This window comes from Neovison vison, chromosome 11, assembly GCF_020171115.1.
Source record: "Neovison vison isolate M4711 chromosome 11, ASM_NN_V1, whole genome shotgun sequence".
In the NCBI taxonomy this organism is placed as follows: domain Eukaryota; kingdom Metazoa; phylum Chordata; class Mammalia; order Carnivora; family Mustelidae; genus Neogale; species Neogale vison.
The window spans coordinates 148,182,090-148,205,949 of record NC_058101.1 but is presented as its reverse complement, the minus strand read 5'-3'; the positions used below and the strand labels follow the sequence as shown (position 1 = coordinate 148,205,949).

The following is a 23,860-nucleotide window of genomic DNA, read 5'->3' as shown; positions in this document are numbered from 1 at the left end:
TGACATGCATGGAAAGTCTGAGATATGTAACTATACACTTGTAATTAGGAAGAATGGCTGCAATAGACATTGTTAGCCATAGAACTCCATAAACAAAACTATTAAAATAGTTTAAATGAAGATATCACTTGAGTGACAATGTTTTTAAATACACAAATGTGGTTTTAAAGGCCTTTTCTGTACTATCCTTTCCTTTTCATTAAAATATGATTTTTCAAACATTTTATATAACTTGACAGAGGTCTGGCTTAATTTACTCAATATATGTAGAAGCATTTCTACAAAAAAAATCCATTTTAAAACAATTTTTTTAAAGTCTTTTGATTCTTAAGTAAATAACCATGGTTTCCAAAATATCCAGATTCTAATTTCATTGAAAATTTGGTATGTGTGACAATTATAACAGCAAGCATTTGCAGAGCATTTCCATTTCAGTAAGCTTTGCATGGAAGCTTTTTGTATTTTATACTATTTAAGCAACGGGACTTAATTATTTTTACTAAATATCTAGAACAAGGATTCATCTTGTGTATCATGGAACACATTTTAGATTTAACGTAAATTACCATAATAATATTATGATAATATTACTTGGCCTCTATTACTTTTATTTCATAAAAATGTTTCATTTGATCTAATGTTATGTTTCTTTCTTTCCAGAAAGTGAGCCATCACTTTTGGAATTCAAGCCATTCAGTAATGGTCCCTTGGTTGGTGGATTTGTTTACCGGGGCTGCCAGTCAGAAAGACTGTATGGAAGCTATGTGTTTGGAGACCGTAATGGGTAGGTTCCCTGATACCACAATTTGATGTATCAGATGACATATCCATTGATTAGGAGGCAAACTGCCATTAAATATTCAAATGATTGTCTCTCTTTGGGGATCAGGTCTGGGATACACATGAACATTGTTATTTTCTTTTCTGTTTCATTATGTATGATGGTTTAATTAAAGAACTTCCAAAGACATGCTCTTTAAACAAATTTGATTAAGTTCATGAAATAATTTTTAAGAACCGAGAAGTCTTCAGATGGACTTTTCATATTATGTAAGCTTTTCCCTTCATCCTTAACATAAATTTACCATGACAATGAGTAATTTGAAAACTATTGTTATACATGACTTGTGTAAATATTTTCCAAATTATTTGGAAATTGGAAGGCTAAGAAATTTTGTTTCTGCCAGAGTTTTAGAACTTTTAACAACAGAACTTAATTTGTCTCTATCAGTAAGAATACTACACAATTAAATTTTAGCCTCCTTTTTATAGGTCACTGTTTTGATAATTCTCAGGAACTCTTAGTGATGAAACCCAAATTATGAATCTTGTTTCCCAAGTCACTGGCATTCAGGCAGATGGCAGAGCTTCTATGCTTGGTCACTAAAAGGAACTAGAAAAGTTTACTGACCCCATGATCTTCCCCCTCTCCCTCTCTCTGATTAATAGCACAGCATGGAGTCTAGTCCTGGAGAGGAAGTATCATTCTCTGGATGAAGGGGAGGGCTTTTCTCATACTCAGGTACTTTTAGTGCCCCCCTCCAAACAAAATACTATCTTTAAGTACATTCTCCCCACATGAGAATTTCACAGTATTCGCACACATTATGGGCTATAATATTTTTCCTTTGAGAAGACAGGTGTATCTTACAACACTTATACATTGTGAACTTTATTCCAAGCATTTGATTGATTAACTTATTTAGTTTTAAGCAAAAGCATATTTTCATTGTAAGTTTATGGTATCTTTTTGTTGTAGGAATTTCTTAACCCTCCAGCAAAGTCCCGTGAGCAAGCAATGGCAAGAAAAACCACTCTGTCTGGGCAACAGTGGTTCCTGTAGAGGTTACTTTTCAGGTCACATATTGGGATTTGGAGAAGATGAATTAGGTACTGTACACACTATTTCTGTGAAGTTCCATTCTCACTCCCTTGCCCAAGAGGCTTTGTTTTGCTCTGAAGAATAAGTGTAACAATCTCGCCCTCCATTTGCTGGTGATATAACCCGCAGCAAGGGTGACCTACCGTGGAGATTAGAGACGACCCAGCTACATATTCTCTCCCAGTGACCTTTCTCTGGAGGGTCTTTACATCTTATTTCCACTCCAAAAATATAAAAGTAACAAAGCAGGAAAATGGAAGGCATGAACAAAAGAGAATTTGGGGGTCCTTAAAGAGAGAAAGTCTTAAATGTCTACTGATATTTCAGATAAATCTGAGTCATTTGTTTCTATTCTCTATCTGAAAACTGCCCACTTATCCATTCCTCTTGGAATAAATAAAAAATCCGTTGTAATCTCAGCCTCACCTTATCCTCTATTTCTGAATTTTTAATTTAACTTTTGTTTTTTTAGGGGGGTCCATTGGGGCATGCAGTTTGTACACGATAAACTGAATTTGTAGCTCTGCTTTCCAATAGAATAAAAATTATCTTCTGGACTATGCCATATTTGTTAGTATGTTATCAAAATGTGCACAGCTTACAAGCAAAAAGAAGTTGAAATTGGAATACCATCGAAGAGTGAAAATGCTCCTAATTTTAAATTATAGAGATAAATGTAGCTTTCATAATGACCCTATTTAAAGAACAGCATCCAAATAAACCGTAGCCACTATGCTAAAGCCTCCAAGATGAATTTTAGGTCTTAAGAAAGAAGAGTGTGTTTCCCATCTAAATCAGAATATTTTCTTTTCTTCTCTTTTTAAATTTTATTTATTTGTCAGAAAGAGAGAGAGAGAGAGAGTGAGTGTGCACAGGCAGAGAGAACCACAGGCAGAGAGAAAGAACAAGACACCCCACTGAGGAGGGAACCCGAGGCGGGGCTCAATCCCTGGACCTCAGAATCACAGGACTTGAGCCGAAGATAGGCGCTTACCTGACTGAGCCCCCCAGGTGCCCCTAAATCAGAATATTTTCCCTAGAAGTCCAGCTTTGGTTTCAATACATCAAATGCAGAATTTACCAGGAATAGTTCCACGCCATTCACTTAAGTTAACAAGGGGACTTAACATGTATTTCAGAGCTACAGGAATGTAAAGATTTAAAGAAGAACCCTCAAATCCCTTCTTTTTTTATTCCAGAATTGAAAACATTTAGAGTTAATTTTCCCTGGTTATCTCCTAGCTCATTCAAAAGAACCAAAGAAATAACACTTTCTCACTGAAATCCTCTGCTATATAATCTAAGTTTCACTGGCAAGCTCTGGTTTTAAAATATAAATGAGGATTAAATGGTTTGTGGCAGAATTAGAGATGAATATTTAGATGCTGTGACTGAATCATTCTGATTCCCCCAGATCTTACTGCAAAGGACTCACCATCAATTACCTGTTAGTGTCACCACCGTTGGTTAAAATACCCAGACGTCTATCTGCCCTTAATACTATGTTGGGAGCAGAATAACAAAGGAAGCGTATACAATCCTTAGGGTCTGGAAGCTATAGCATCGTATATGCTATATAATTATAATTAAAGATGCTTTCACTGAATTGTGCTTTAATGTGAAACTCTTTGGCTTTAATTAAGAGCCACATTGGGGGGGGGGTGCCTGGCTAGCTAGGTCAGTAGAGCAACCCAACTTCTGATCTCGGGGTTGTGAGTTTGAACCCTATGTGGGGCATAGGGATTCCTTTTTTTAAAAAGCGGGTGCTTAGCTGGCTCAACGAGAGTGTGCTACTCTTGATCTTGGGGCTGTGGGTTCAAGCTCCGTGCTGGGTGTAGAGATTACCTAAATAGATAAGACTTCAAAAAATTTTAAGAAGATTAAAAAAACTAAAGAGCCATATAAGAAAATGAGTAGATTTTTGGACCTTTTGAAACAAAAAGTATTGAGAGTCTGTTTTCTTTGTGTGTGTGTGTGTGTGTGTGTGTGTGTGTTTAGCTATAAAACCAGGAGGTTCATTGTAAGGATTAAGTGAAATAAAATATATAAAGTACTTGACAAAATAAATATTAATTTTTTTGCTTATATTCCTATGCCTCTTAACTTCATTTTTTCCCTATTGTGTCTGTATTTTTAGTATAAGCCCCAAAACATCCTTTCCAGAAGTAAAAAAGTAGTAGAGTGTGCTAAAAAAAAAAAACAAAAAAAAAAACATAGTATCGTAGAATACAAAAATAGAGACTAAATCAAGGACTAGTTCATGAATGAGATCCAAATATGAATTTTAAAGCCAGAGACAACTTGGGACCAATGCTGAGACAGGTAGAGCCTAGAACAGAACCTGAGGGAGTCGGGAGCCTGGGGCAGGAAAATCCTGAAACAGCAGCGACCTTAGGTAGGAGACAGGGACAGGTCCCTCCTGTGTGCAAAGCCAAGAGGCCAGTGAGACTAGGGAGGAGGGAACAAGAGGATGACACACTGCAGATAGAAGGTCGGACAGAGCAATAAGGGGGGACATCACAGGTCAATGTCAGGACTTACTTTTGCTCCAGGAGAGATTAGAAGCCAATGGAGGTATTGAAATAAAGGAGTATGATCCAACTTAAATGATCTAACTTGCTTTTAAAAAATTTCTGGGGTTGGTATGTTGAAATTAAATATTGAAGAGCGAGGGTAGAAGTGGGGGGATCAGTTAGGGAGATCAGAAGAAACGGATATCCGCTTGCTCTGGGATAGTAGCAGGATGTGGGGAGGCGTGATTGGATTCTGAATGCACTGTGAAGGTAGACTTGCAAAACTCTCACCATCTTTAGGCGAGTGATCTTCCTGAGGATACATGGAGATAATACAGATAGATACAGATACACACAAATACACACGCACCCACACATGCATATACACATAAAACTACAAATAGATATAAAAAATAAATATAAGAGGTGCCTGGGTAGCTCAGTGGTTTAAGCTGCTGCCTTCGGCTCAGGTCATGATCTCAGGGTCCTGGGATCAAGCCCCACTTCAGGCTCTTTGCTCAGCAGGGAGCCTGCTCCCCTCCCACCCCGCCTCTCGGCTTACTTGTGATCTCTCTTTCTATCAAATAAATAAATAAAATCTTTTTAAAAATAAATAAATAAATAAATATAAAATATCCCCTTACCGATTTCTATCAAATATCTACTTAGGCAATAGGCAGTAAGGCCTTGTGATACTGTAAATTAACTTACTGTATTTCTATCTTCACAGGTGAAGTTTATATCCTATCAAGTAGTAAAAGTATGACCCAGACTCACAATGGAAAACTCTACAAAATCGTAGATCCCAAAAGGTGAGATCTCTTCATATACCTTTAAGGCAAATAATGTTTCTCCAAGTTGTTTTACTGTGTTCAAATTGGTGATGATGAGTGATAGTTACCAGTCCACAAAGACAAACACCTTGGCCTTGCATATAGGCCAAGTGCTTGTCCTGGGAGGACCCTCAGCTCCGGCCCGTGAGGGCTGGATTTGTCTCTACTGGACTTTAGAGCCTTCCTGGGTCTACACAGTCGTGTCATTCTTGTTACCATCAGAGAGCAGCCTTCTGTTTGTGGAATCAGCTTCCTCCGTTATGCGTGGAGGAGGACCCGAGGTAGGGCTGTGGCTTTAGCTTTCATGTTGGAGGCAATAAACTCTCCGGTTATTTCTAGAAAACTTGAACCACACTGGCAGACATTACAGCTGTTCAGTATGATTTTTTCATCAGGTAATCAAGATAAGCCCAATGGCAGTTCAACATCCGAGCTTCATTTCCAAACTATCTGGCAGCTCACAGCTCTCATGCAGGCTTCTGTGACGAAACAAATGGAAACTGAAGAAATGTTGTCATTTATCCCAGCAAGAGGAAGACTCAAACGTTGAATCTTTTAAAAAATATACTCATCCCCCCTACTCCTTTCTAGCCACCCATCACAGCAGCATTATCTGGAATCATAATTAGTCAGTTGTTCCTTTCATGGGTAACGTCGGAACTATCAACAGTTGCTAAAATTATATACTATCAAAAAGATATTAGTCGTCAGCTTAGAAATAACTGTTCATAAAACTTACGGTGTCCTCAGATACCACTACTGTTGAACACACGGTTGTCAGACTCTAGCTATACCATGCTGTGAATTTCAGATTCTCTCTGTAATAACTTATCTTCATGAGCCCATTTGCATATTTAAATCCCCACATTTCAAGTCTCTTTAAGAAGAAGGAATTCTAATAACCTAAAAAGTTTGCTAAAAGCATGAATTTAGTTACAATTTAAACATTCTACTCGTAAGTTATGATGTAGGTTTTTCTCCAAAAATCACAGACTAACTAGAGATCTTCCTCTTTTTCCCATACCACAAAACACTGTCTTTCTTAAGAAAAGTTTAAGTGGACAATTGTACTACAGAACATGAAGAGGAGTAATCAATTCTAAATGGTCTGTCGGCATATCACATATATTCATCTGTCACACCCCAGTCACGTTCCTCCTCTATGTAACAATACACATTTTCTTCCACAGTAAGAGAAGCACCCATCCATACATTGTAGGAGATCTTTTCCTCCGCGGGTGTGAAACAAATGCCCTCTTTGTGAAAAGCAAAGTAATGAATGGAAAAAATATCAGACATTTCAATGATGGTTGAATTTGATGATGTTAAGAACAAAAATCAAACAAAGTAGCAACATTCTCCTGATTCATAATGATGTCTAGGGATTTCACTCAGATCTCATGCCCTTCGATTCCAAATAGTCATTATTCCATTATGTTTGTCAAAGTTGGTAAGCTTTTATAAGCTTTTACAAGCCTCCTGGTAGTATCATAATGAATTCTCCCTCCTCCTCACAAAATCTATCTCTCTTCATCTGGATTGTTTAGTCTGCTGGTGGTGAGTTGAGGTCAATTTTGCACCTTCCATCCATTATTAGTGTCTAATTACCAGGGTTTCCATAAGGGACCTTGGCTTTGTGATCTTGGGGCCTCCTCTAGTAGGGTGGTCTCAGAGTGACATACCTGAAAGGCCTGACTTCTCATTACGGTGCCTGTTTCTGGTGAGTCCTGTCACGTGTGGGGCCAAGGTTAAGATGTGTGTTTGGTTTTCAGAAGGTGGGGGGAGTCACAGAGTCCCAAACACACCATCCTTGTACACAGACATAGACATAAATTTCAAAATGAAGTGACTGTAAGAAAACAAATGTTTTCATAAACATTTGTTGGGAGGCTCATGCTGTTTCAATTTGGATGCCAACGTTTATTATTATAGTATTTCTCCCTAGATGAGTTGAAGTTCTGTATAAGCAGACACTTTAGTGTATGTGAACGGGATTATTTTAGAAACACAAACTAATTATTAGTGTGACAGTGTTCAGAATGTCTGCTGCAGAGTCAAATTGTTTCTCCAAAACTTTTGAGGGAGAATTTGAAGCCAGGGCCTCATCAACTGGAAAACATTTCTTGTGATAGACATTTCTTGTTTTATCAAAAATCTAACTCAAATTAAATTCTTAGGTTAATTGTATCTTGTGGAGGAGTCTCCAGACTCATTAGAATAATGTTTTCAGAGTCACTATTTTCACACAGCACTTCCCTCATGGTCCTGGAAGAGAAGAACAGTGAATTATAAACTTTTTATGTTTGGGGTGCCTGGGTAGCTTAGTTGGTTAAGTATCAAGCTCTTGTTCTCAGCTCAGGTCTTGATCTCAGGGTCGTGAGCTCATGCCCAGCATGAACTTTAAAAAAAAAAAAAGTTCTGTATTACATGTCATGGAAGTTACATTCTTACCGTAGGTGTATGTTTTTTGGGTTTTTTTTTTTTTTTTTCTGTTTTTCCCTACACGCACGCGCACACACACTCACATATAAAGAAGACAAGGGATTTAAAAATCATCTTTGGGGGCGCCTTGGTGGCTCAGTGGGTTAAAGCCTCTGCCTTCGGCTCAGATCATGATCCCAGGGTTCTGGGATTGAGCCCCCATGGGGCTCTCTGCTCAGCAGGGAGCCTGCTTCCTCCTCTCTCTGCCTGCCTCTCTGCCTACTTGTGATCTCTGTCTGTCAGATAAATAAGTAAAATCTTTAAAAATAAAAAAATAAAAACGATCTTCAATATTCTGAAGCCATTTTGGCAAAGGCAGGTGAGGTTACAGCATTACTAACTGCCTCAGTCTATAAGGACAGTATGGTCTAAGGCTTATGTTACATAATCATTTACATAATTTCAAAATCATTTTACAGTGGGCATCCATCTCAGAAAAGGGTGGCAAGATAATTTGTTGTAAAAACCAAATACCTTTATTCATAATTTAAAAAAATGAAAATTTAATAAGACTACAACTCCGTTTTCCTTAAGTAGAACTCAGGAGTCATTTAAAGAAAAAGTAGGGAAGGAGTGAATTTCCTTCCATGTTAGAACACTGAGCACACTTCAGGAGTATTGTCAAAAGCAAAACAGTTGCATCTTGTCAGAGAGTGGAGTTAGGTTCGAGTTAATCCCAGTCACCCAGCTTGCTGAATCAACTCACTGGGTCCCAAAAAGTCTTCAGCACGGGGTCCTGCCTGCCCTGGTCGGGGGAGCTCCTTTGGTCAGCAGTTCCAGAAAACACATTGAATACACTGGACACAAGAGAGGTGGGCAATAATTGTAATTTCACTTAGTCACGCCACCCAAGACTGATCAACTTTAGGTACAAGTCCATCCTGGCAGGACAGGGAGGCAACTGGTCTTGTCTTGGAATGTTCCTTATTGGGGGAGCCTGCATCAAGTTCCTTCATACTTCTCTCCCCCTTTGCCCATCAATGGAGTTCATCAGTATTTCTGCTCTTCCTCATTTCTGCGGAGTGCTCTTAAAGATGATTAAATCATACATTTAAAACACAGTAAGTGCTTGAATATGGTTGGTATTCATCCTCTGCATTCAAGAATTATTTTCAGGTGATCGCTCAACTTTGAAGGTTGTCTTTCCAACCTTGGAGTAAAGGTGTCTATGGAGCTCTCAAGAGCCCTTGATGCTGAGTTTCCAAATGTCCAAATCATTTTGGATGATTTGCTCTTAATCATCCAAACATTAGATGTTTGCTCTTAATTCAGTCTTTATAGAATCAAATAAATGCGCCTGAGGGGTGGAAATTAAACAATTCTAACAGTTTACATACCTTCTAAGCTTTGTGTTTATCGAACACAATTTTTTTCACACTGCAGCCAAAGATCTTTAATTTTTGCATCAGATGAAACCAAATGGCTTTTTTTTTTTAATTATTTTGAAATGTTTTCAGGGTTATTTCTCCAGGAATTTGTAAAACAAAACTATTCTTAATCATATTGATTCAATTACTAAGTACCCAGTCATTCTATATTTTAACATACTGTTTATCTGTGATCCAACCCCTGAGAGGTCTATAAATTAACAATGCAAATTCAGGCTTTGGAGGTCATTTCACAGAAATGTTGCATCACCAAACTCCTGTGACCAGTATCAAAGACTGCTCCCCAAAACCCCCAATCCCCGTGCCTCCTCCACAGGTCTCCCCTCAGTGGCCCTACTTACTGCCTTTTGCTTATTTTCCTCTTAATATCTTTATCCTACTCCTAATTATACTAGACGCTGAAGAGTGGTTTGTTTTTTGGTTTTTGTTGTTATTGTTGTTTTCTTTTCCCCCAAAAAAACTCACTTCATAAAAGGACATCGGTTCTGTTTATCCTTCACATATGTCTCAGGGAGCCAGCAGGCAGCTCTGCCATCCTAAAGAAAGTCACACATAATAGAGAGGCTTTAGCCCAATAAGCCAGTCGAGTCCCAATTCATCAGTCAAAGTTTTATGCAAGTGGCCCCCCTAGGTTGAGAAATCCCCACAGTGCCTGTTGACCCAGCTGCCAAGTCCTCTTGCCGCGGGCCGTGTTTTCATGGCCACCCGGACAGTAATACAAACTGTTTAGCAGCTCCATTGACCTTTCAGCTATTAACAGGGACACGGGCTCCACCAGGGACTAGTTTTCAAACATGACAGAATTTCTGAACACTAGAGGTCATGAGCAAGAATATGCCCTATAAAAATCCATTCAGCATGGTGGATTTGAAGTCTCAAAGACAGGGAAGCATGTTCTACGTTTCACTGTTATTATTTCTTGACATATCCGAGAATGGAAGATATTTCTTATATGCCCCCTTGTATTTTATTCTTAATGCACGGTACTTTACGCGCGGTACATTTGTGGCTAAGCGGTCCTCCCTAAGCTGCCCCATAGCATTTGAAATTTTGAAGATCTGTTACCAAAGAATGGGATAAGATCAAAGTAGGAGCTTCCAATGAATGAATGAGCTTGCATACATAATGTATGGTAATGACCTACGGTTACACTGGAATTTTAGTCCTACTTTGCCAGGATTTGCATGTGTATATATGCACACACATTTAAACAAACTCAGCTCAGGCACACCCTGCTGTGTAGAGCCATCACCCATTTCAAAATAAATAGAAAATATTAAATAACAAGTTATGAAAAAAATTTTATCCAAGTGACCATGTAATTTAAGAGGCTCATATAAGGAGATATATATATATCTCCTAGTCCCTGGATATGTGACATATGACCATAACATTCAAAAGAATGTTCTGCTTTAGGCTAATTAAAGTCTCTCTTAAACAATCAATTTTGAATGGTAGAACATCACTGCCTACAGATTGCAATGAAGACTTGGTTGAATTGCCACTTTCCGAAGGCACTTGTTAAAAAGATATAAAGTGTAAAATAATGAAGAACATATTTTTCAAAATAAGACTCAGGTGTTAAGTGTTGAAAACTCCTAAAAGCATTTCTTTTCATTGCCATGTTTCTCCCCTGCCTGGGACAATGGGAAAAGTCGGATATTATCAGATCTTCTGAATTTTCTGTACTTGCATTGTAAGGCAGTGTATCAGATATTGCAGTATTTGAGATAAAGGCAGATTTAACCTTGCATGAAACAGCTACATATATTTGCAATAAGATGTTTTCTAGAGGAAGGTTACTTTTAATTATTTTTATTGTTTTTTTAAGATTTTTATTTTTAAGTAATCTCTACACCTAACACAGGCCTTGAACTTACAACCCTAAGATCAAGAGTCACATGCTCTACCAATGGAGCCACCCAGGTACCCTGAATAAGGTGTATTTTTTTTTTTTTAACTAATTCATTGTGCTCAAGTTAAAAGTTCACATGACTTGCTTTTGTCAACATTGACAAATGAATCAAAAAGTGTAACATCAAAATTTGGGAATTTGTCACCCTAATAGTCTTAAAAGAGAATTTAAACTGACATTCTTGTGTGTGTGTGTGTGTTTTAAAGGAGTTGTGAGCTTTTACTTATTTTTTTAAGTTTTGGTTTTTTTTTTTAAGATTTCATTTATTTATTCAACAGGGAGATCACAAATAGGCAGAAAAGCAGGCAGAGAGAGGGGGTAAGCAGGCTCCCAGCTAAGCAGAAAGCCTGATGCAGGGCAGGGCTTGATCCCAGGACCCCAAGACCATGGCCTGAGCAGAAGGCAGAGGCTTAACCCACTGTGCCAACCATTCGCCCCTCTTGCATTCTGTTAAAGGACAGAAGCTTGTGTCCAATTTTTGCTTCCCATTTAAAGTATTCAGTGATCTTTAAAATTTCTGCCTTCCTCTGATATAAAATTAAAACACTGGTACTTCTACAGCTTTAAGTGGGAAAAAGATTTATTATTATTATTATTATTTAGTGATTTATAAAAAAAAAAAAAAACCACTGTAGGCCTTTATGTCTTTTGAATTATAATGTAATCAAAGCATTTTTTTGAAATGTCTATTTTCCCAATTACAAACATTTTTTATTTCATGTCTCACATTTTTTACCTAAAATTATGGTTTATGAATTAAGTTTTTAAGTTCAAACTTGCTTTTGGACAATAATTCTGAACAGAATATAGTCCTTTTTTTTTTTTTTTTTAAGATTTTATTTATTTGACAGAGAGAGTGAGAGAACACAAACAGGGAGAGCAGTAGAGGAAGAGGGAGAAGCATGCTCCCCGCTGAGCAGGGAGCCCAATGCAAGGCTCCATCCCAGGACCCCGGGATCATGACCTGGGCCGAAGGCAGACACTAAACCATCTGAGCCACCCGGGTGCCCCATCTTTTTTTCTTTATGTTAGGAAGGAGTGGCATTTTTTTTTTCCTAGTTTTTATTTTTATCATATCAAAGTAAGTACAGTTATACTCCAAGATTAAATCAGGAGATTTAATCAGTCTACAAGTATCTTGTACCTGTCCCTGTATTCAAGATCATGTATTATGTGCTATAGAGGGAGAATATAAAGGGGAACTTAGTACCATCCTCTAAGGAGCTTATTTTTATTTTAATTGGGGATCACATGCATTTTCAAAAATGTAAATATTATTTGAGATAACACTTTGGGACAAAAACAATTATGTGAGAACATTATACACTATAAATTGCCAAATTAATGGCCCAGAGAGCTATGGATACTGAGAGAGGTAAAATTGACTGTGATTTGGCTCCCTGGCCCAGTCCGTTCTGCTCCACTGTGCTTTTCTTCAACACTAATTAGCTCACATATAAAAGAGAATGATGACTACATAACATGGAAATTATGTAGCTTTCCAAGCAAGTATAGCCAGAATTATAAGAAAAAGAACAAACCCTCAGCCAGGCTGTTGCAAAGCAGAGCAGGTTTCTGAGCTGAGAGGTAAAATAAACAGGCGTCCGTACTGGGTTCTCCTCCCCAGTGAGGTGTTCCTTCAGCCTGGGCTCTCTGCAGGTGGCACGTTCCCCCAGGAGTTCATGGCCCACCTCCAGCGCCATTTTGGTTTTAGGTATTCCTGAACTCACCTGAGGCAGCCTCCATCTCCTGCCCACGCTCACAGGGCTGCCCAAACTCTCCCCCTCGGTACCAGATTTTGCTGTTTTAGTGTTTTACTTAATAAGTTGCACCGATCTTCAATGGTCTGCCCCAAACCCATTTTTCACATAAGCCTTAGTATGCGATTTTGTAGCATACAAGATTTTTCAGGAACGTGTACGCTGAATTAAAGTGGAAAGGACTGTTTTTCTGTATTCACCACTAATAAGTGGGGGTAGACCAGTTTCTGAATTTAGGACATTAAAAACAATGCAACAGACACTGAAGGCAATTTAGTAAAATTGGCCATTTCTGGTTTGTAAAAGCAGATGACATTACCATCTAGTTTCATTAATTATTTTTCCTAGGTTTTCCCTTTAAGGAAATACATAAATTTCATTTCCTAATTTCCCCATGGAAATCTATATACATTGAGTTAACCTGAAAAGCTGAATGAAGGAGATCCACACCTCCTCTTAGATACTTGTGTATTGTGGTGGTGGTGTTTGGAGGGTGAGATTAGTAGGGCCTGAAATATGGGTGCCTCACTCACTTTTTCCTAAAGAGGGCCTGTTGAGTCCAAAGAACACTGGTCCAGAAGATAGTTCCAGACTACATGTAACTAGCTTTTATTATGGTTGCATCTTCAGATGTAGAACAAAATTAAGCGAGATTTGTGAAAGTTCGAGAATCTTGTCAGCACTAGATAGCCAGATCCGTAGCTCCCCTCACTAAAGCATCACTGTCTCCTCCCCCTTTGAGTTCAGTGTTCACTCAGTCCCAAACTGCTCAGGTATTAGAGTCCATCAGCACTATTTCTAAGTAAGCATATACTCAGCATTTAAACTGCAGACTTCAAAATGAAGACGACATTGGTCTCAGAAAAAACGGCCGAGGCTCAGGCCCATATTTTCAGCATATTGTAGAGTAAAGAAATGTAGTAGTTCAAAGCAATGTCTGGAAGGCTTTCTCCATCCTAAATTGGAATTCTAGAAATATACAGTACAAATTAAAAATTTTAACATGATACAAAATGTATATAACTTCAGAGCTATCCTTGAATTTAAATTATGTTTCCCTTTACTCCAATATCAAGGTTGCTTGGGACATATACAAAAAGATATTTCTGGGGCTCAGTCAGTTAAGCGTCTGTCTGACTCTTGGTTTCAGCTCAGGTCATGATCTCATGGGTTGTGAAATCAAGCCCCTCATGGGGCTCCACGCTCAGTGGGGAGTCTGCTGGGAAATTCTCTTCCTCTGCCTGTCCCCTACTTGCCTGCTTACGCTCCCTCTCCCTCTTTCTCAAATAAATAAATAAATATTTTTTAAAAAGGATATTTCTGCAGCCTACCTGTGCTATAATAGCAAGAACAGTATTCCTTTAGACTACCTCAAATAGGGGGCGCTTGCCTGGCTCAGTTCAAAGAGTATGGCGACTCTTGATCTTGGGGTCGTGGGTTCAAGCCCCACTTTGGGTATAGAGATTACTTAAATAAGGAAATAATTTTTAAAATAGTACCTTAAATGGTACTTGAAAAATCCTGTTAGAAAATGAGTATTGCCATCTGTACTGCCACGAAGTCCGAATGAGACCAATATTGCATGGTTATGCAGAAATGATTCCATTTTCTCTGTTCTTTTACCTGGATATGATTGTATTATATCCTTGAATGAATGTATAAGATTCCTTGCATCCAAATGGAATTTGTATCCGGTATTGTTTCACTAGCTGGCACAAAATGGCTATGTACGGTCCCAAAATAGGCTGTAAATCCAGTGAAATCGCAACTTCTACTACTTGTGGATTAACCGACTCTGAAAAGAGAAATGTTAATGTGAACAAGAAGAATTTAGTGAACATTCAGACTAAAGAAAAAAATCAATTTATGTATTGACCTTGGAGAAAAGCATTGAAGTGAGTATGTGAGAGATGACCAGGCCATTCTGCGAAGATAGGGCTACGCCTATGTCCCAGGCTACACAAGTGGGAAACAGTAAAATCTATCTCATCAGAAGTCTCCACTCCCTTACCCCTTTCTAGGTAAAAGAGCTCGCTGAGTACTGGTGAAAGGAGGAGTGGTTACGGATTATCGCTGCATATCAAAATGCTCACAGTAAGGAAACTCATTAAACCAGAGAATCGGTGGTGGCTTCCAAAGCCTGTCTGCCTGTGCGGGAGGGAAGACTTCACCCAAGCATTCTCTCCCTGGAAGGCCCTGGCCACACTAATTCATGGCCACATTGATTCCTACTGGCTGGGAAGTGGCCTTGACTTAGAATAGTGCCTCTCAAACTTGAATATATATGGGAATCACCTGACAAACTGGGGAGCTGGGGAGCGTGTAGAATCAAAGTCTAGGGAGGGGCCTGAGCCTCTATATTTCTAGGAAGTTCCTGTGTGATGCTGGATCTTCTGGTTTGGTACTATGCTTTGGGTAATAAGGATTTAGACTTACCACTTTTCCCTTTCACATGAGAATAGGGAAAAGCATTCAAGAAAACTAGTTTTGCAAAGTTTGCAGTAGCCAAGGAACATTTTTCCAGGTGTCTCAATGTGAATATGGATTAAAGAATAAGACAGTTTGAGTTTTTCTTTTTTTTAAGATTTTTAAAATTTATTCATTTGAGAGACAGAGAGAGAGCATGTACAGTCATAGCAGCAGGGTGGGGAGGGGGAGGTGGATAGGGAGAAGCAGACTCCCAGCTGAGCAGGGAGCCTAACCTGGTGCTTGACCCCAGAACCCTGGGATCATGTCCTAAGCTGACAGTAGATGCTTAGCTGACTGAGCCACCCAGGTGCCCAAGAATAAGACAGTTCTTACATCACCTTCCCCCCTGAAGCAGATGGCTGACTAAGAGAAGCTTTAGAATGAGTACTTCTTCTGAAACCTCTACAGAGTTAGGATTTTACAAATGAATATTAGTACAATTTATTACCTTGTTTAACAATGACATGAATTTAAAATCTAGGCCCCTAACAAAAATTTCAGAATGAGTTCCTTCACTTTTTGTGGAAAACTCAATAGACAGATTTCTAACGTACTCAATCTGAAAAGCAGGCCTACCCAGACTCAGGATTATCCCTGTGCTGCCATCCAGATACACAGAGGACTTCTCATTTATTGATTTGTTTATTCATTTGTCAAATTAAATATCATAAAATTAAAACCATCTGTAATCTCACTACCTGGAGACGTTCATTGTTGGCTTTAGCTAGTCACAAGTCATCATGTAGGATATGTTACAAATCACTTATGCTTCTCAACTTCTCCTTTATTTCGAGAAAGTATTTCAACCTTTATGCTTCTACTCAAACCCAGACAGAGTGGGTTTCTAAGAAAACATCTTACATTTCCAGAAGCAATGCTTTATGCATTAAAGAATATTGGACAATTTCTTGGTACTAGTCCTTATTGTTTCATTGTCAAGCGTCAAGATTGTAAAGTGTATTTTTCTGATTTAAATTAGGTTTGAAGACTATAGAGATAATTATCAACAAATGGGTTTGCTATATTAATTATTACTTATTATTTGACATATTACTTATTACAAACATCAATATCCTTTTGGTTAAATTTTCTACTTTAAAAGCTATCTTGGACTTCATTCAGTAGAGATAAGAATCCGAAAGTTAAGAAAGTGATTGTTTAAAAGAAGAACAAAACTATTTAAGCAATTTTAGTACACCTACATTAAAACACCCAACTTTCCAGTCTAATAAAAATAAGAATGGGGCGCCTGGGTGGCTCAGTGGGTTGGGCCGCTGCCTTCGGCTCAGGTCATGATCTCAGGGTCCTGGGATCGAGTCCCGCATCGGCCTCTCTGCTCAGCAGGGAGCCTGCTTCCTCCTCTCTCTCTCTCTCTCTCTGCCTGCCTCTCTACCTACTTGTGATCTCTCTGTCAAATAAATAAAATAAAATATTAAAAAAAAAATAAGAATGAAGAATGAGGTAACCTATCACTATATGTGTATATGTATATTATATGTACATATGTATACATAAATACATACTCTAGATTTTTGCTTTGATGCTGTGTAGTGTGTATATGTAGTAATTATATACACATATGATGGTCTATTTCAAGGTGAGACCATGAAAGTTCACATTTACTTTTTTTATTCCCTTTTCTGTTCTCCTCATTGCAATTTTCTGTTCTTTTCAGTGGAAGGAAGAAATGTCACTAGAACAGAGAGTGAGTGGAGTGGTTGGGATAACCAAAACTCTTTGTTAGACTTTATCAAATACATAACTAGAAAAATGAATTTTAATACATTGGCGTGATTCCCAGTTGGAGGAGAAGACAATCCTATCTTCATATCATGCTTACTTCTTTGTTGGTTGTTTATTTACTATGACTATGATTAATGTAAAAATGTTTCACTGAAAATGAATTTAACTATGCCTTAGAAAAATTTTGTAAGATGACAGAAATATAGCAAGTGTTTTTAGTTTTAAGTTTATGATAAAGAAGTATAACAGCTAGATTTTAATGATATCATTCCCCTAAATAGTCCATATATTCCTAATATCTTTACTCAGTAGCACAGAAAAGAAACAAGCACTCTCTTAAAATTCCATATCCTTATTTATTCATTCATTCAATAGCCTTTTAAGTATCTTCCGTATTCTACACATTTTCTTAGGGCCTGGAGGGACACAGGAGAAGAGAGGGAAACACAGTCCTACTATATACATTCAATTAACATTTACTGAATGCTTCTGTAGTATTTTCTAGTGCTTCTGAATATAAGTAGTTGAAGGAGATAAAATACTTCGGTGGTTTAAATGTCATCTTGTAAAACATCTTTCAATCCTAAACTAATTGCTTCCTTGTCTGTATTCTTGTGTTACTTCACATGCACCTCCATCGTAACAAAGGTTACACTGCGTTAGACTTTTGTGTTCGAATGTCTGTCTGCTCCCTGGTGTCTCCATGAGGGTTGGAACCCTGTTTTGTTTGTCTTACTCCATAAAGATCATAGTACTTGCCTGAGTGAGTGACTGACTAGTCTTCAGGAGGATTGAATATGTCCCTTTTGCCTTCAGAAAGCTTTCGTTTCAATGGCGATGAGAAAGGAGAAAGGGGAATACAATCATTAAGAAAAGTGACATTCTATGAGAGATGGGTTGTCCTTGGAGCACCTGTCTGGCTCAGTCAATAAAGTGTGGGCCTCTTGATCTCAGGGTAATGAATTCAAGCCCCATGATAAAAATAAAAACCTACTTGGGGGCGCCTGAGTGGCTCAGTGGGTTAAGCCTCTGCCTTTGGCTCAGGTTGTGATCTCCGGGTCCTGGGATCAAGCCCCACATCAGGCTCTCCGCTAAGCAACCCCCGCCGCCGCCACAACTGCCTGCCTCTCTGCCTACTTGTGATCTCTGTCAAATAAATAAATAAAATCTTTAAAAAAAAATAATAAAACCTACTTTTAAAAAGGGGGATGGGGCTGTCCTTCATGAAAATTTTCCATTAATGGATTCCCAGTAGAATAACAGTTTAAAGAGAGGGAAAGGATTTCTTTAACATGCTAAGTGAGGAATGTTAGTTGGCCACTTCATTAAAAAAAAAAAAAGATTATTTTCTGGGTATTTAAATAAACTCTTACAGGAATCATGTTCATATATGTTAGCCACATAGTTTTATATAAACTAAACAGACCCAAGTATGAAATAATTATATCAACAGCTAGATAAGCATTTACTAAATCTTGGGCAAAAAAACAACTTAACACCACCCCCCCCGCAGCCATCAGAGTTTCCACATATTTGAATGTTTGGTGAAAAACAGTCAAAGCATCAAACTGGAGGATCAGCAGTGAAGCAAGAGGCAGATGCCCTCTCCTGATGAGCTTTACTTCACTATTGGGTCCTTATTTGTCACATCCTCATTCCTTTCCCTGGTGCACACAAATCAGTGTCCCTACACTTTGCCTCAGATGGGCAACATCTTCTGGTGGTGGTTGTTTAACAGATAATTTACATTCTTGCTCTAAATGATGTCCTCTTCTCTTTAAATTCATCCGCTCAGCCATAAACCATATTGTCAAGTAGTGTATGAGCTGCATGCCTGCATATTTTGCATCATATATAGCATGATATGATACATATAAAAATACGTATCATGTATATCATATGTAATATATATAAATATACATATTTTTATATATGAGCATATATATTTTAAAGATTTATTTATTTTAGAGAGGGAGAGAGCAAGCATGTGGGGTTGTATAGAGGGAGAGGAAATCTCCAGCAGATTACCGGCTGAGTATGGACCTCTATGCAGGGCTCAACCCATGACCCCAAGATCGTGACCTGAGCTGAAACCAAGATTTGGACGCTTAACCAACTGAGCCACTCAGGTGCCCCAACATGTAATGTATTTTTGGCACAGCCTAGTTTAGAATCTCTTTTTGAATGAGTCAGAAAGACAGTGAATGAGGGAGTAATGAGTAGAAACTGCATAAACAAAATTTCAGTTACCAGTAAAATACCTGTTTACTGAATGCCACAGCCTTGGAAGATAAATGCCATCGACTCAAAGAGACTTCATGGCTTTTGAAAAACAGCTCTTTTAGTGATCAAAAATGACATCACGGTTTCACAAAGTAAGAATTTTATTGAGGAAGAGTTAGAGCCAACAATACAGAGCAACAAAACAGGAAGGCGAAGTTAATGCCTCCACTTTCCTTGGCATACCCATTTCACTATTTTTCCACCTTAACCCCCCATTACCCCCAAAAGACTCTCTTGGGGAACACATGGAAATTATTCATTAGTGTTGTCTGAGTGAAAATACGTGCAGTCCATAGAATGCCTTGACAACCTTTCACATAAATTGACCACTTCTAGATTTTTCAAAAGAGGTTGAACAGATTGAAGGGAGTTTTCTGAATTGTCACATTAAAACACAGTACTTTCAACACAGAGTTAGACGTTTATTGGAGAGAGGACCTAAAGAAGTCACTATATATTTTGAATATGATTTTGAGTCATCGTAGGAACAGCCTGAAGTCAGGCCCCAAAGTATTACCACTTTATATTGCCAGAACGACATAACAAGATAACCTATCTCGAGAAAACTGGAGTCTACAGGGCCAAATTATTGGCTTATCTCCGAAGGCTCTATCATTTACTTCTTTTAGTGGCTTTGACCTATAATTATCACCTTCTTTGTTAACGGTGCTTGAGGAGTCCAACTGCCTTGGCCATCTTAATGGTGGTGAGTGGAGCGGTGATGAGCGTTTATTTACATTCCTGAACTGAAAAGAATCTTCTCACCACACTGCTGCACAGGCACAGTGACTGATAAAGGAGTACCACTCCCTGTTGTTTCTCCAAGATTAGGTAATGAGTGGTTGTGACCATGCTTCCAGCCTCACTCAGCTTGAAAGACAACCTCTTGTGTCAAAAACAGTAAGAACTATAAAAATCTTCTGAAGGCATCTCTAAAGTCGTAGAGCAATTAAAGTCTATGACTTTTCACTTAGCAGATACGATGTTTGTTTATGTTTGTTGATAGCATTCTTTTTATTCATAGATTACAAAATATATCTCTGTATATATATATATATATAAATTCATATGTATATATAAAAATGTATATATATGTGGATTATTTTTTGCATAAAGGGTTGAAATTTTGAGTCAATAGTACACACACACACACACACACACACACAGATACCCCTTCAAGAAAAATCAATCTGAGACAGGTATTTCAAGAGAAATATAAAATGAAACAAAAATGGATTCCCAAGCTTTTTTAGGCTGCAAGTGCTCATTTAGATGAATGCCTTAAGCTCTGTGATATTTCCAAATATGCCAATAACATGTGAAAACTATCTCAGATACTATTCCTAATAATTTTTATAGATCTGGAAAAAATGTTTTAAAATATCAATATATCTTTTTTAAGAATTTTAATTGCTAGAAATGTTTAGCTGCTGAATGGAAAATATCGATATAATTACAGTTTTAGTGAATTTTGATCACGATAAAGTTCCTTTTAATATTTAATATATTCTCTGGTTCAAAACCAGTCAGTTAGATTTTGCTTCGCTGGGGTGGATTTTCTACTCTCAGAAAGTTGTCGATCTTTCTGAGCCGCTTAAAAGAAAGGTCTCCTTAGAAAGCAAAGAAATTCTTTGCAAGCTACAAAATCACTGGGTTTCGTCCTAATACTGATCTTCAACCAACGTACACATGGAAATGTTGTCTTTTGATGCAGACCTCTAATGCCTGAGGAATGCAAAGCCACGGTACAACCTGCGCAGACACTGACTTCAGAGTGTTCCCGGCTCTGTCGGAACGGCTACTGTACCCCAACGGGCAAGTGCTGCTGCACCCCAGGATGGGAAGGGGACTTCTGCAGAATTGGTGAGTGTTTTTGCTGTCCCCAGGAAAGACCGGGCATTGGACAGTCCTTGAGAACTCAAGAACCTAACATCAACTATTCTTCTAGAATGATCAATGGTTCAAAACTTATCCATTTATCATAATAACGCTTAGTCTGTTTCTGAACTTGCAAATGAAATCTTTCCCGTGTTCCTATTGTAAACAATTCACTTCTCTAAGTTAACCGTAAACGTAAAAGACTTCTAAATAATTGAGTCCTTTCAAAAGGTACAGAATGAACATAGCACAACTCAATCATCTGTACAGGCTCTCAGTCCTAGGTTTGAGATTTCACACAAGCCAATGACCTAGTGTTTGCAAAGCCCTCTCTCCAAGTGCCAGCATTTTCCAGACACCCCATAAATGCCCTCCCTAACTTTACTGCTTGCTTTCTTGCTACAGTGCACTAAAAACAGGGTTTTTCAGTGGGTGTTATTAAATAAAAGGGGAAAACGCAATTATCTAGAGGCACATTATGAGATTTTTTAATTCTTTTTCTCACTCCCTTGTGACCCATCAACTAGGTGTGCAGCTGCTCAAAGACAGCCAAAGAGATTTATCCCAGGGTTACTCTATCCTTTAACCAGGGATTTCCTCAATTATATGCAATGATGTTTAAATTCTGCTTGATGTGAAGAAAATTAGATAAATTCAGACACCTAGTTTAAGATGTATATATTGAAAGTGCATTTTCAGGAGAAATTTTCTTTTATTTTATCTATGAGATGATGGGTGTTAGCTAAATCTGTTGTGGGAATCATTTCACAGCATATGTAAACCAAACCGTTCATGCTGTGTACCTGAAACTTACACAGCAATGCCTGCCATTTATTTCTCAGTAAAACTGGAAAAAGTTTCCCATAAGGATAAGTGCATTTTTAAATGCAAATGCATTTTCTTACAAACAACAACCAGCACATGCATAATCTTACAAAAGAACTTGATCTCTGCTATCTCAGATGTAAAAGTATCTCTTGCCAATGAAAATGTGTTCAAATTCATATTTTATATTATCTTTAATGCCTAAATGTTGTCTTTTCTTTATTCTAAACATATATTTGTTTCAAAAATTATAACCACAACTTGTCTATATATTGTCTAACAAAATGTAACCAACATTTAAAGTCACACATACAGTATACATTTTAAGCTTAAGTTGCTTCAGCAGGGATAACCCTATCTGGTTGATTAATACTAGGGTTATATGTCTAGGAGAGAGCTGTCATAATTAAAGCTCTAAGTAATTACATCAGTTAAAACAAATATTTATTTTTATTGACCCTTTCTGTCTTCTTTTTCCATAGTTGACTCAAAAATGAGAATCACTGTTCAAATGCACAAATATTCTATTTCTTGATACTATATCTTTCTTCTGCTCCCTTTAATGCCTGACAATACCTATTCTCTCTGCTTCTTTTATACAGTGTTCATTCTGTTGTACTTCTTACTTTGTATTTTGCCTAACCTCTTAAGTCACCTCAAGTTAGCAGAAAACAAAAATTTACTGAGTGCCTTCTGGTAATAGTATGTTTAAACTGAGGGTAAACAAATTATTTTGAATATAGGTGGCATTATACATACCATTATAGATAATAATAATAATAGGTGATGTAGATAAAAACAGACATTCTTTGAAATAACATAAAGTTTGATTTCAGTAAAGTATTTTCATCTTTCTACTAGTTGGTTTAAATAGTTTGAATATATGATAAACCAGAACCATTTTATAAAAGTAATCTATTCATGATGTTTTTGACAATAAAGCAAGAGCTTTATTCATACACTAACATAGTTCGTCTCCTACAAATTAAAAAAAAAATCTCTAATTATTCTCTTGTTTTTTCCTTTTCATTTGTCAGCCATGGACCCCTGGGTTTTTAACCCACTGAGCCACCCAGGCGCCCCAGACCCCTGGGTTTTGATTAATGCATTTGAAAAGGTTAAAATAACATTGTCCCCTAAAAGTATAAAGAAACATGTTCAAGGAATTCAATTCTGTCTACAGTTGCTGCACATCTCAGATTTAGCCCATCAATAAAACACAGTTAACATATACAACCAACTTTATCTCTGCATCTCATTTTAGCAGTAGATCTTTTTTTTTTAAAGGGAATTTATTTGTTTGTTTATTTATTTTTGAGAGAGAGTGTGCAAGCGGGGCTTGAGGGGTGGCGGGGGCAGAGAGAGAGGGAGAATCTCCAGCAGCCTCCGTACCCAGCGTGGAGCCATGACCTGAGTCAAAACCAAGAGTCAGACATTTAGCTGACTGAGTCACTCAGGTGCGAAGTCCACTGCATTTACCATTGTAGTGGTAAAAATCCTTATAGGAAGAGATCCTGTGTATAGAGTAACCCTGAAAAGAATTGCTATGAATATCCTTCCCTGGCTGACCGCACTGCCCCAAGCAGGGGCTATAAAGTGTTATCAAAGATGAAGCCATAGAATGTGCTCCCTGGGAGCAAAGAGAAGAATCCAAGGCGGTCCACATGGGAGAGATCCCATCTAACCTGAGAACTGACAGTTCCTTTATACTGCACTGAAGATGCTGAAGCTCTTAGGTCTCCCTTTCAGGCCTGGCCCTTCCCATTTTAAGGTCCTGCCCCAGAGGCATGGGAACATGGGAACTTGGAAGGTCCTCTTTTGGAAATGCCCTAGTGGAACAGAGGTTTGAAAGAGCTGAAATCCTTATTTTAAACAGAGTCAGTTCCGCAA

The 23,860-nt window shown here is 38.0% G+C and overlaps 1 protein-coding gene across 2 annotated transcripts in view; it reads left to right on the top strand.

Annotated features, from left to right (window-relative positions):
* Window positions 1-23,860, top strand: part of LOC122889617 (hedgehog interacting protein) — a 94,026-nt gene that overhangs the window by 63,085 nt on the left and 7,081 nt on the right. The window contains exons 9-12 of one of the 2 annotated variants that reach the window (XM_044224947.1): window positions 661-784; window positions 1,760-1,890; window positions 5,126-5,207; window positions 20,982-21,130. In XM_044224947.1, coding sequence (XP_044080882.1) covers window positions 661-784; window positions 1,760-1,890; window positions 5,126-5,207; window positions 20,982-21,130 — 486 coding nt within the window. Of the gene's footprint in view, window positions 1-660; window positions 785-1,759; window positions 1,891-5,125; window positions 5,208-5,623; window positions 6,436-20,981; window positions 21,131-23,860 lie in introns of those variants that run through there. The other variant, XM_044224948.1, reaches the window with a different exon arrangement.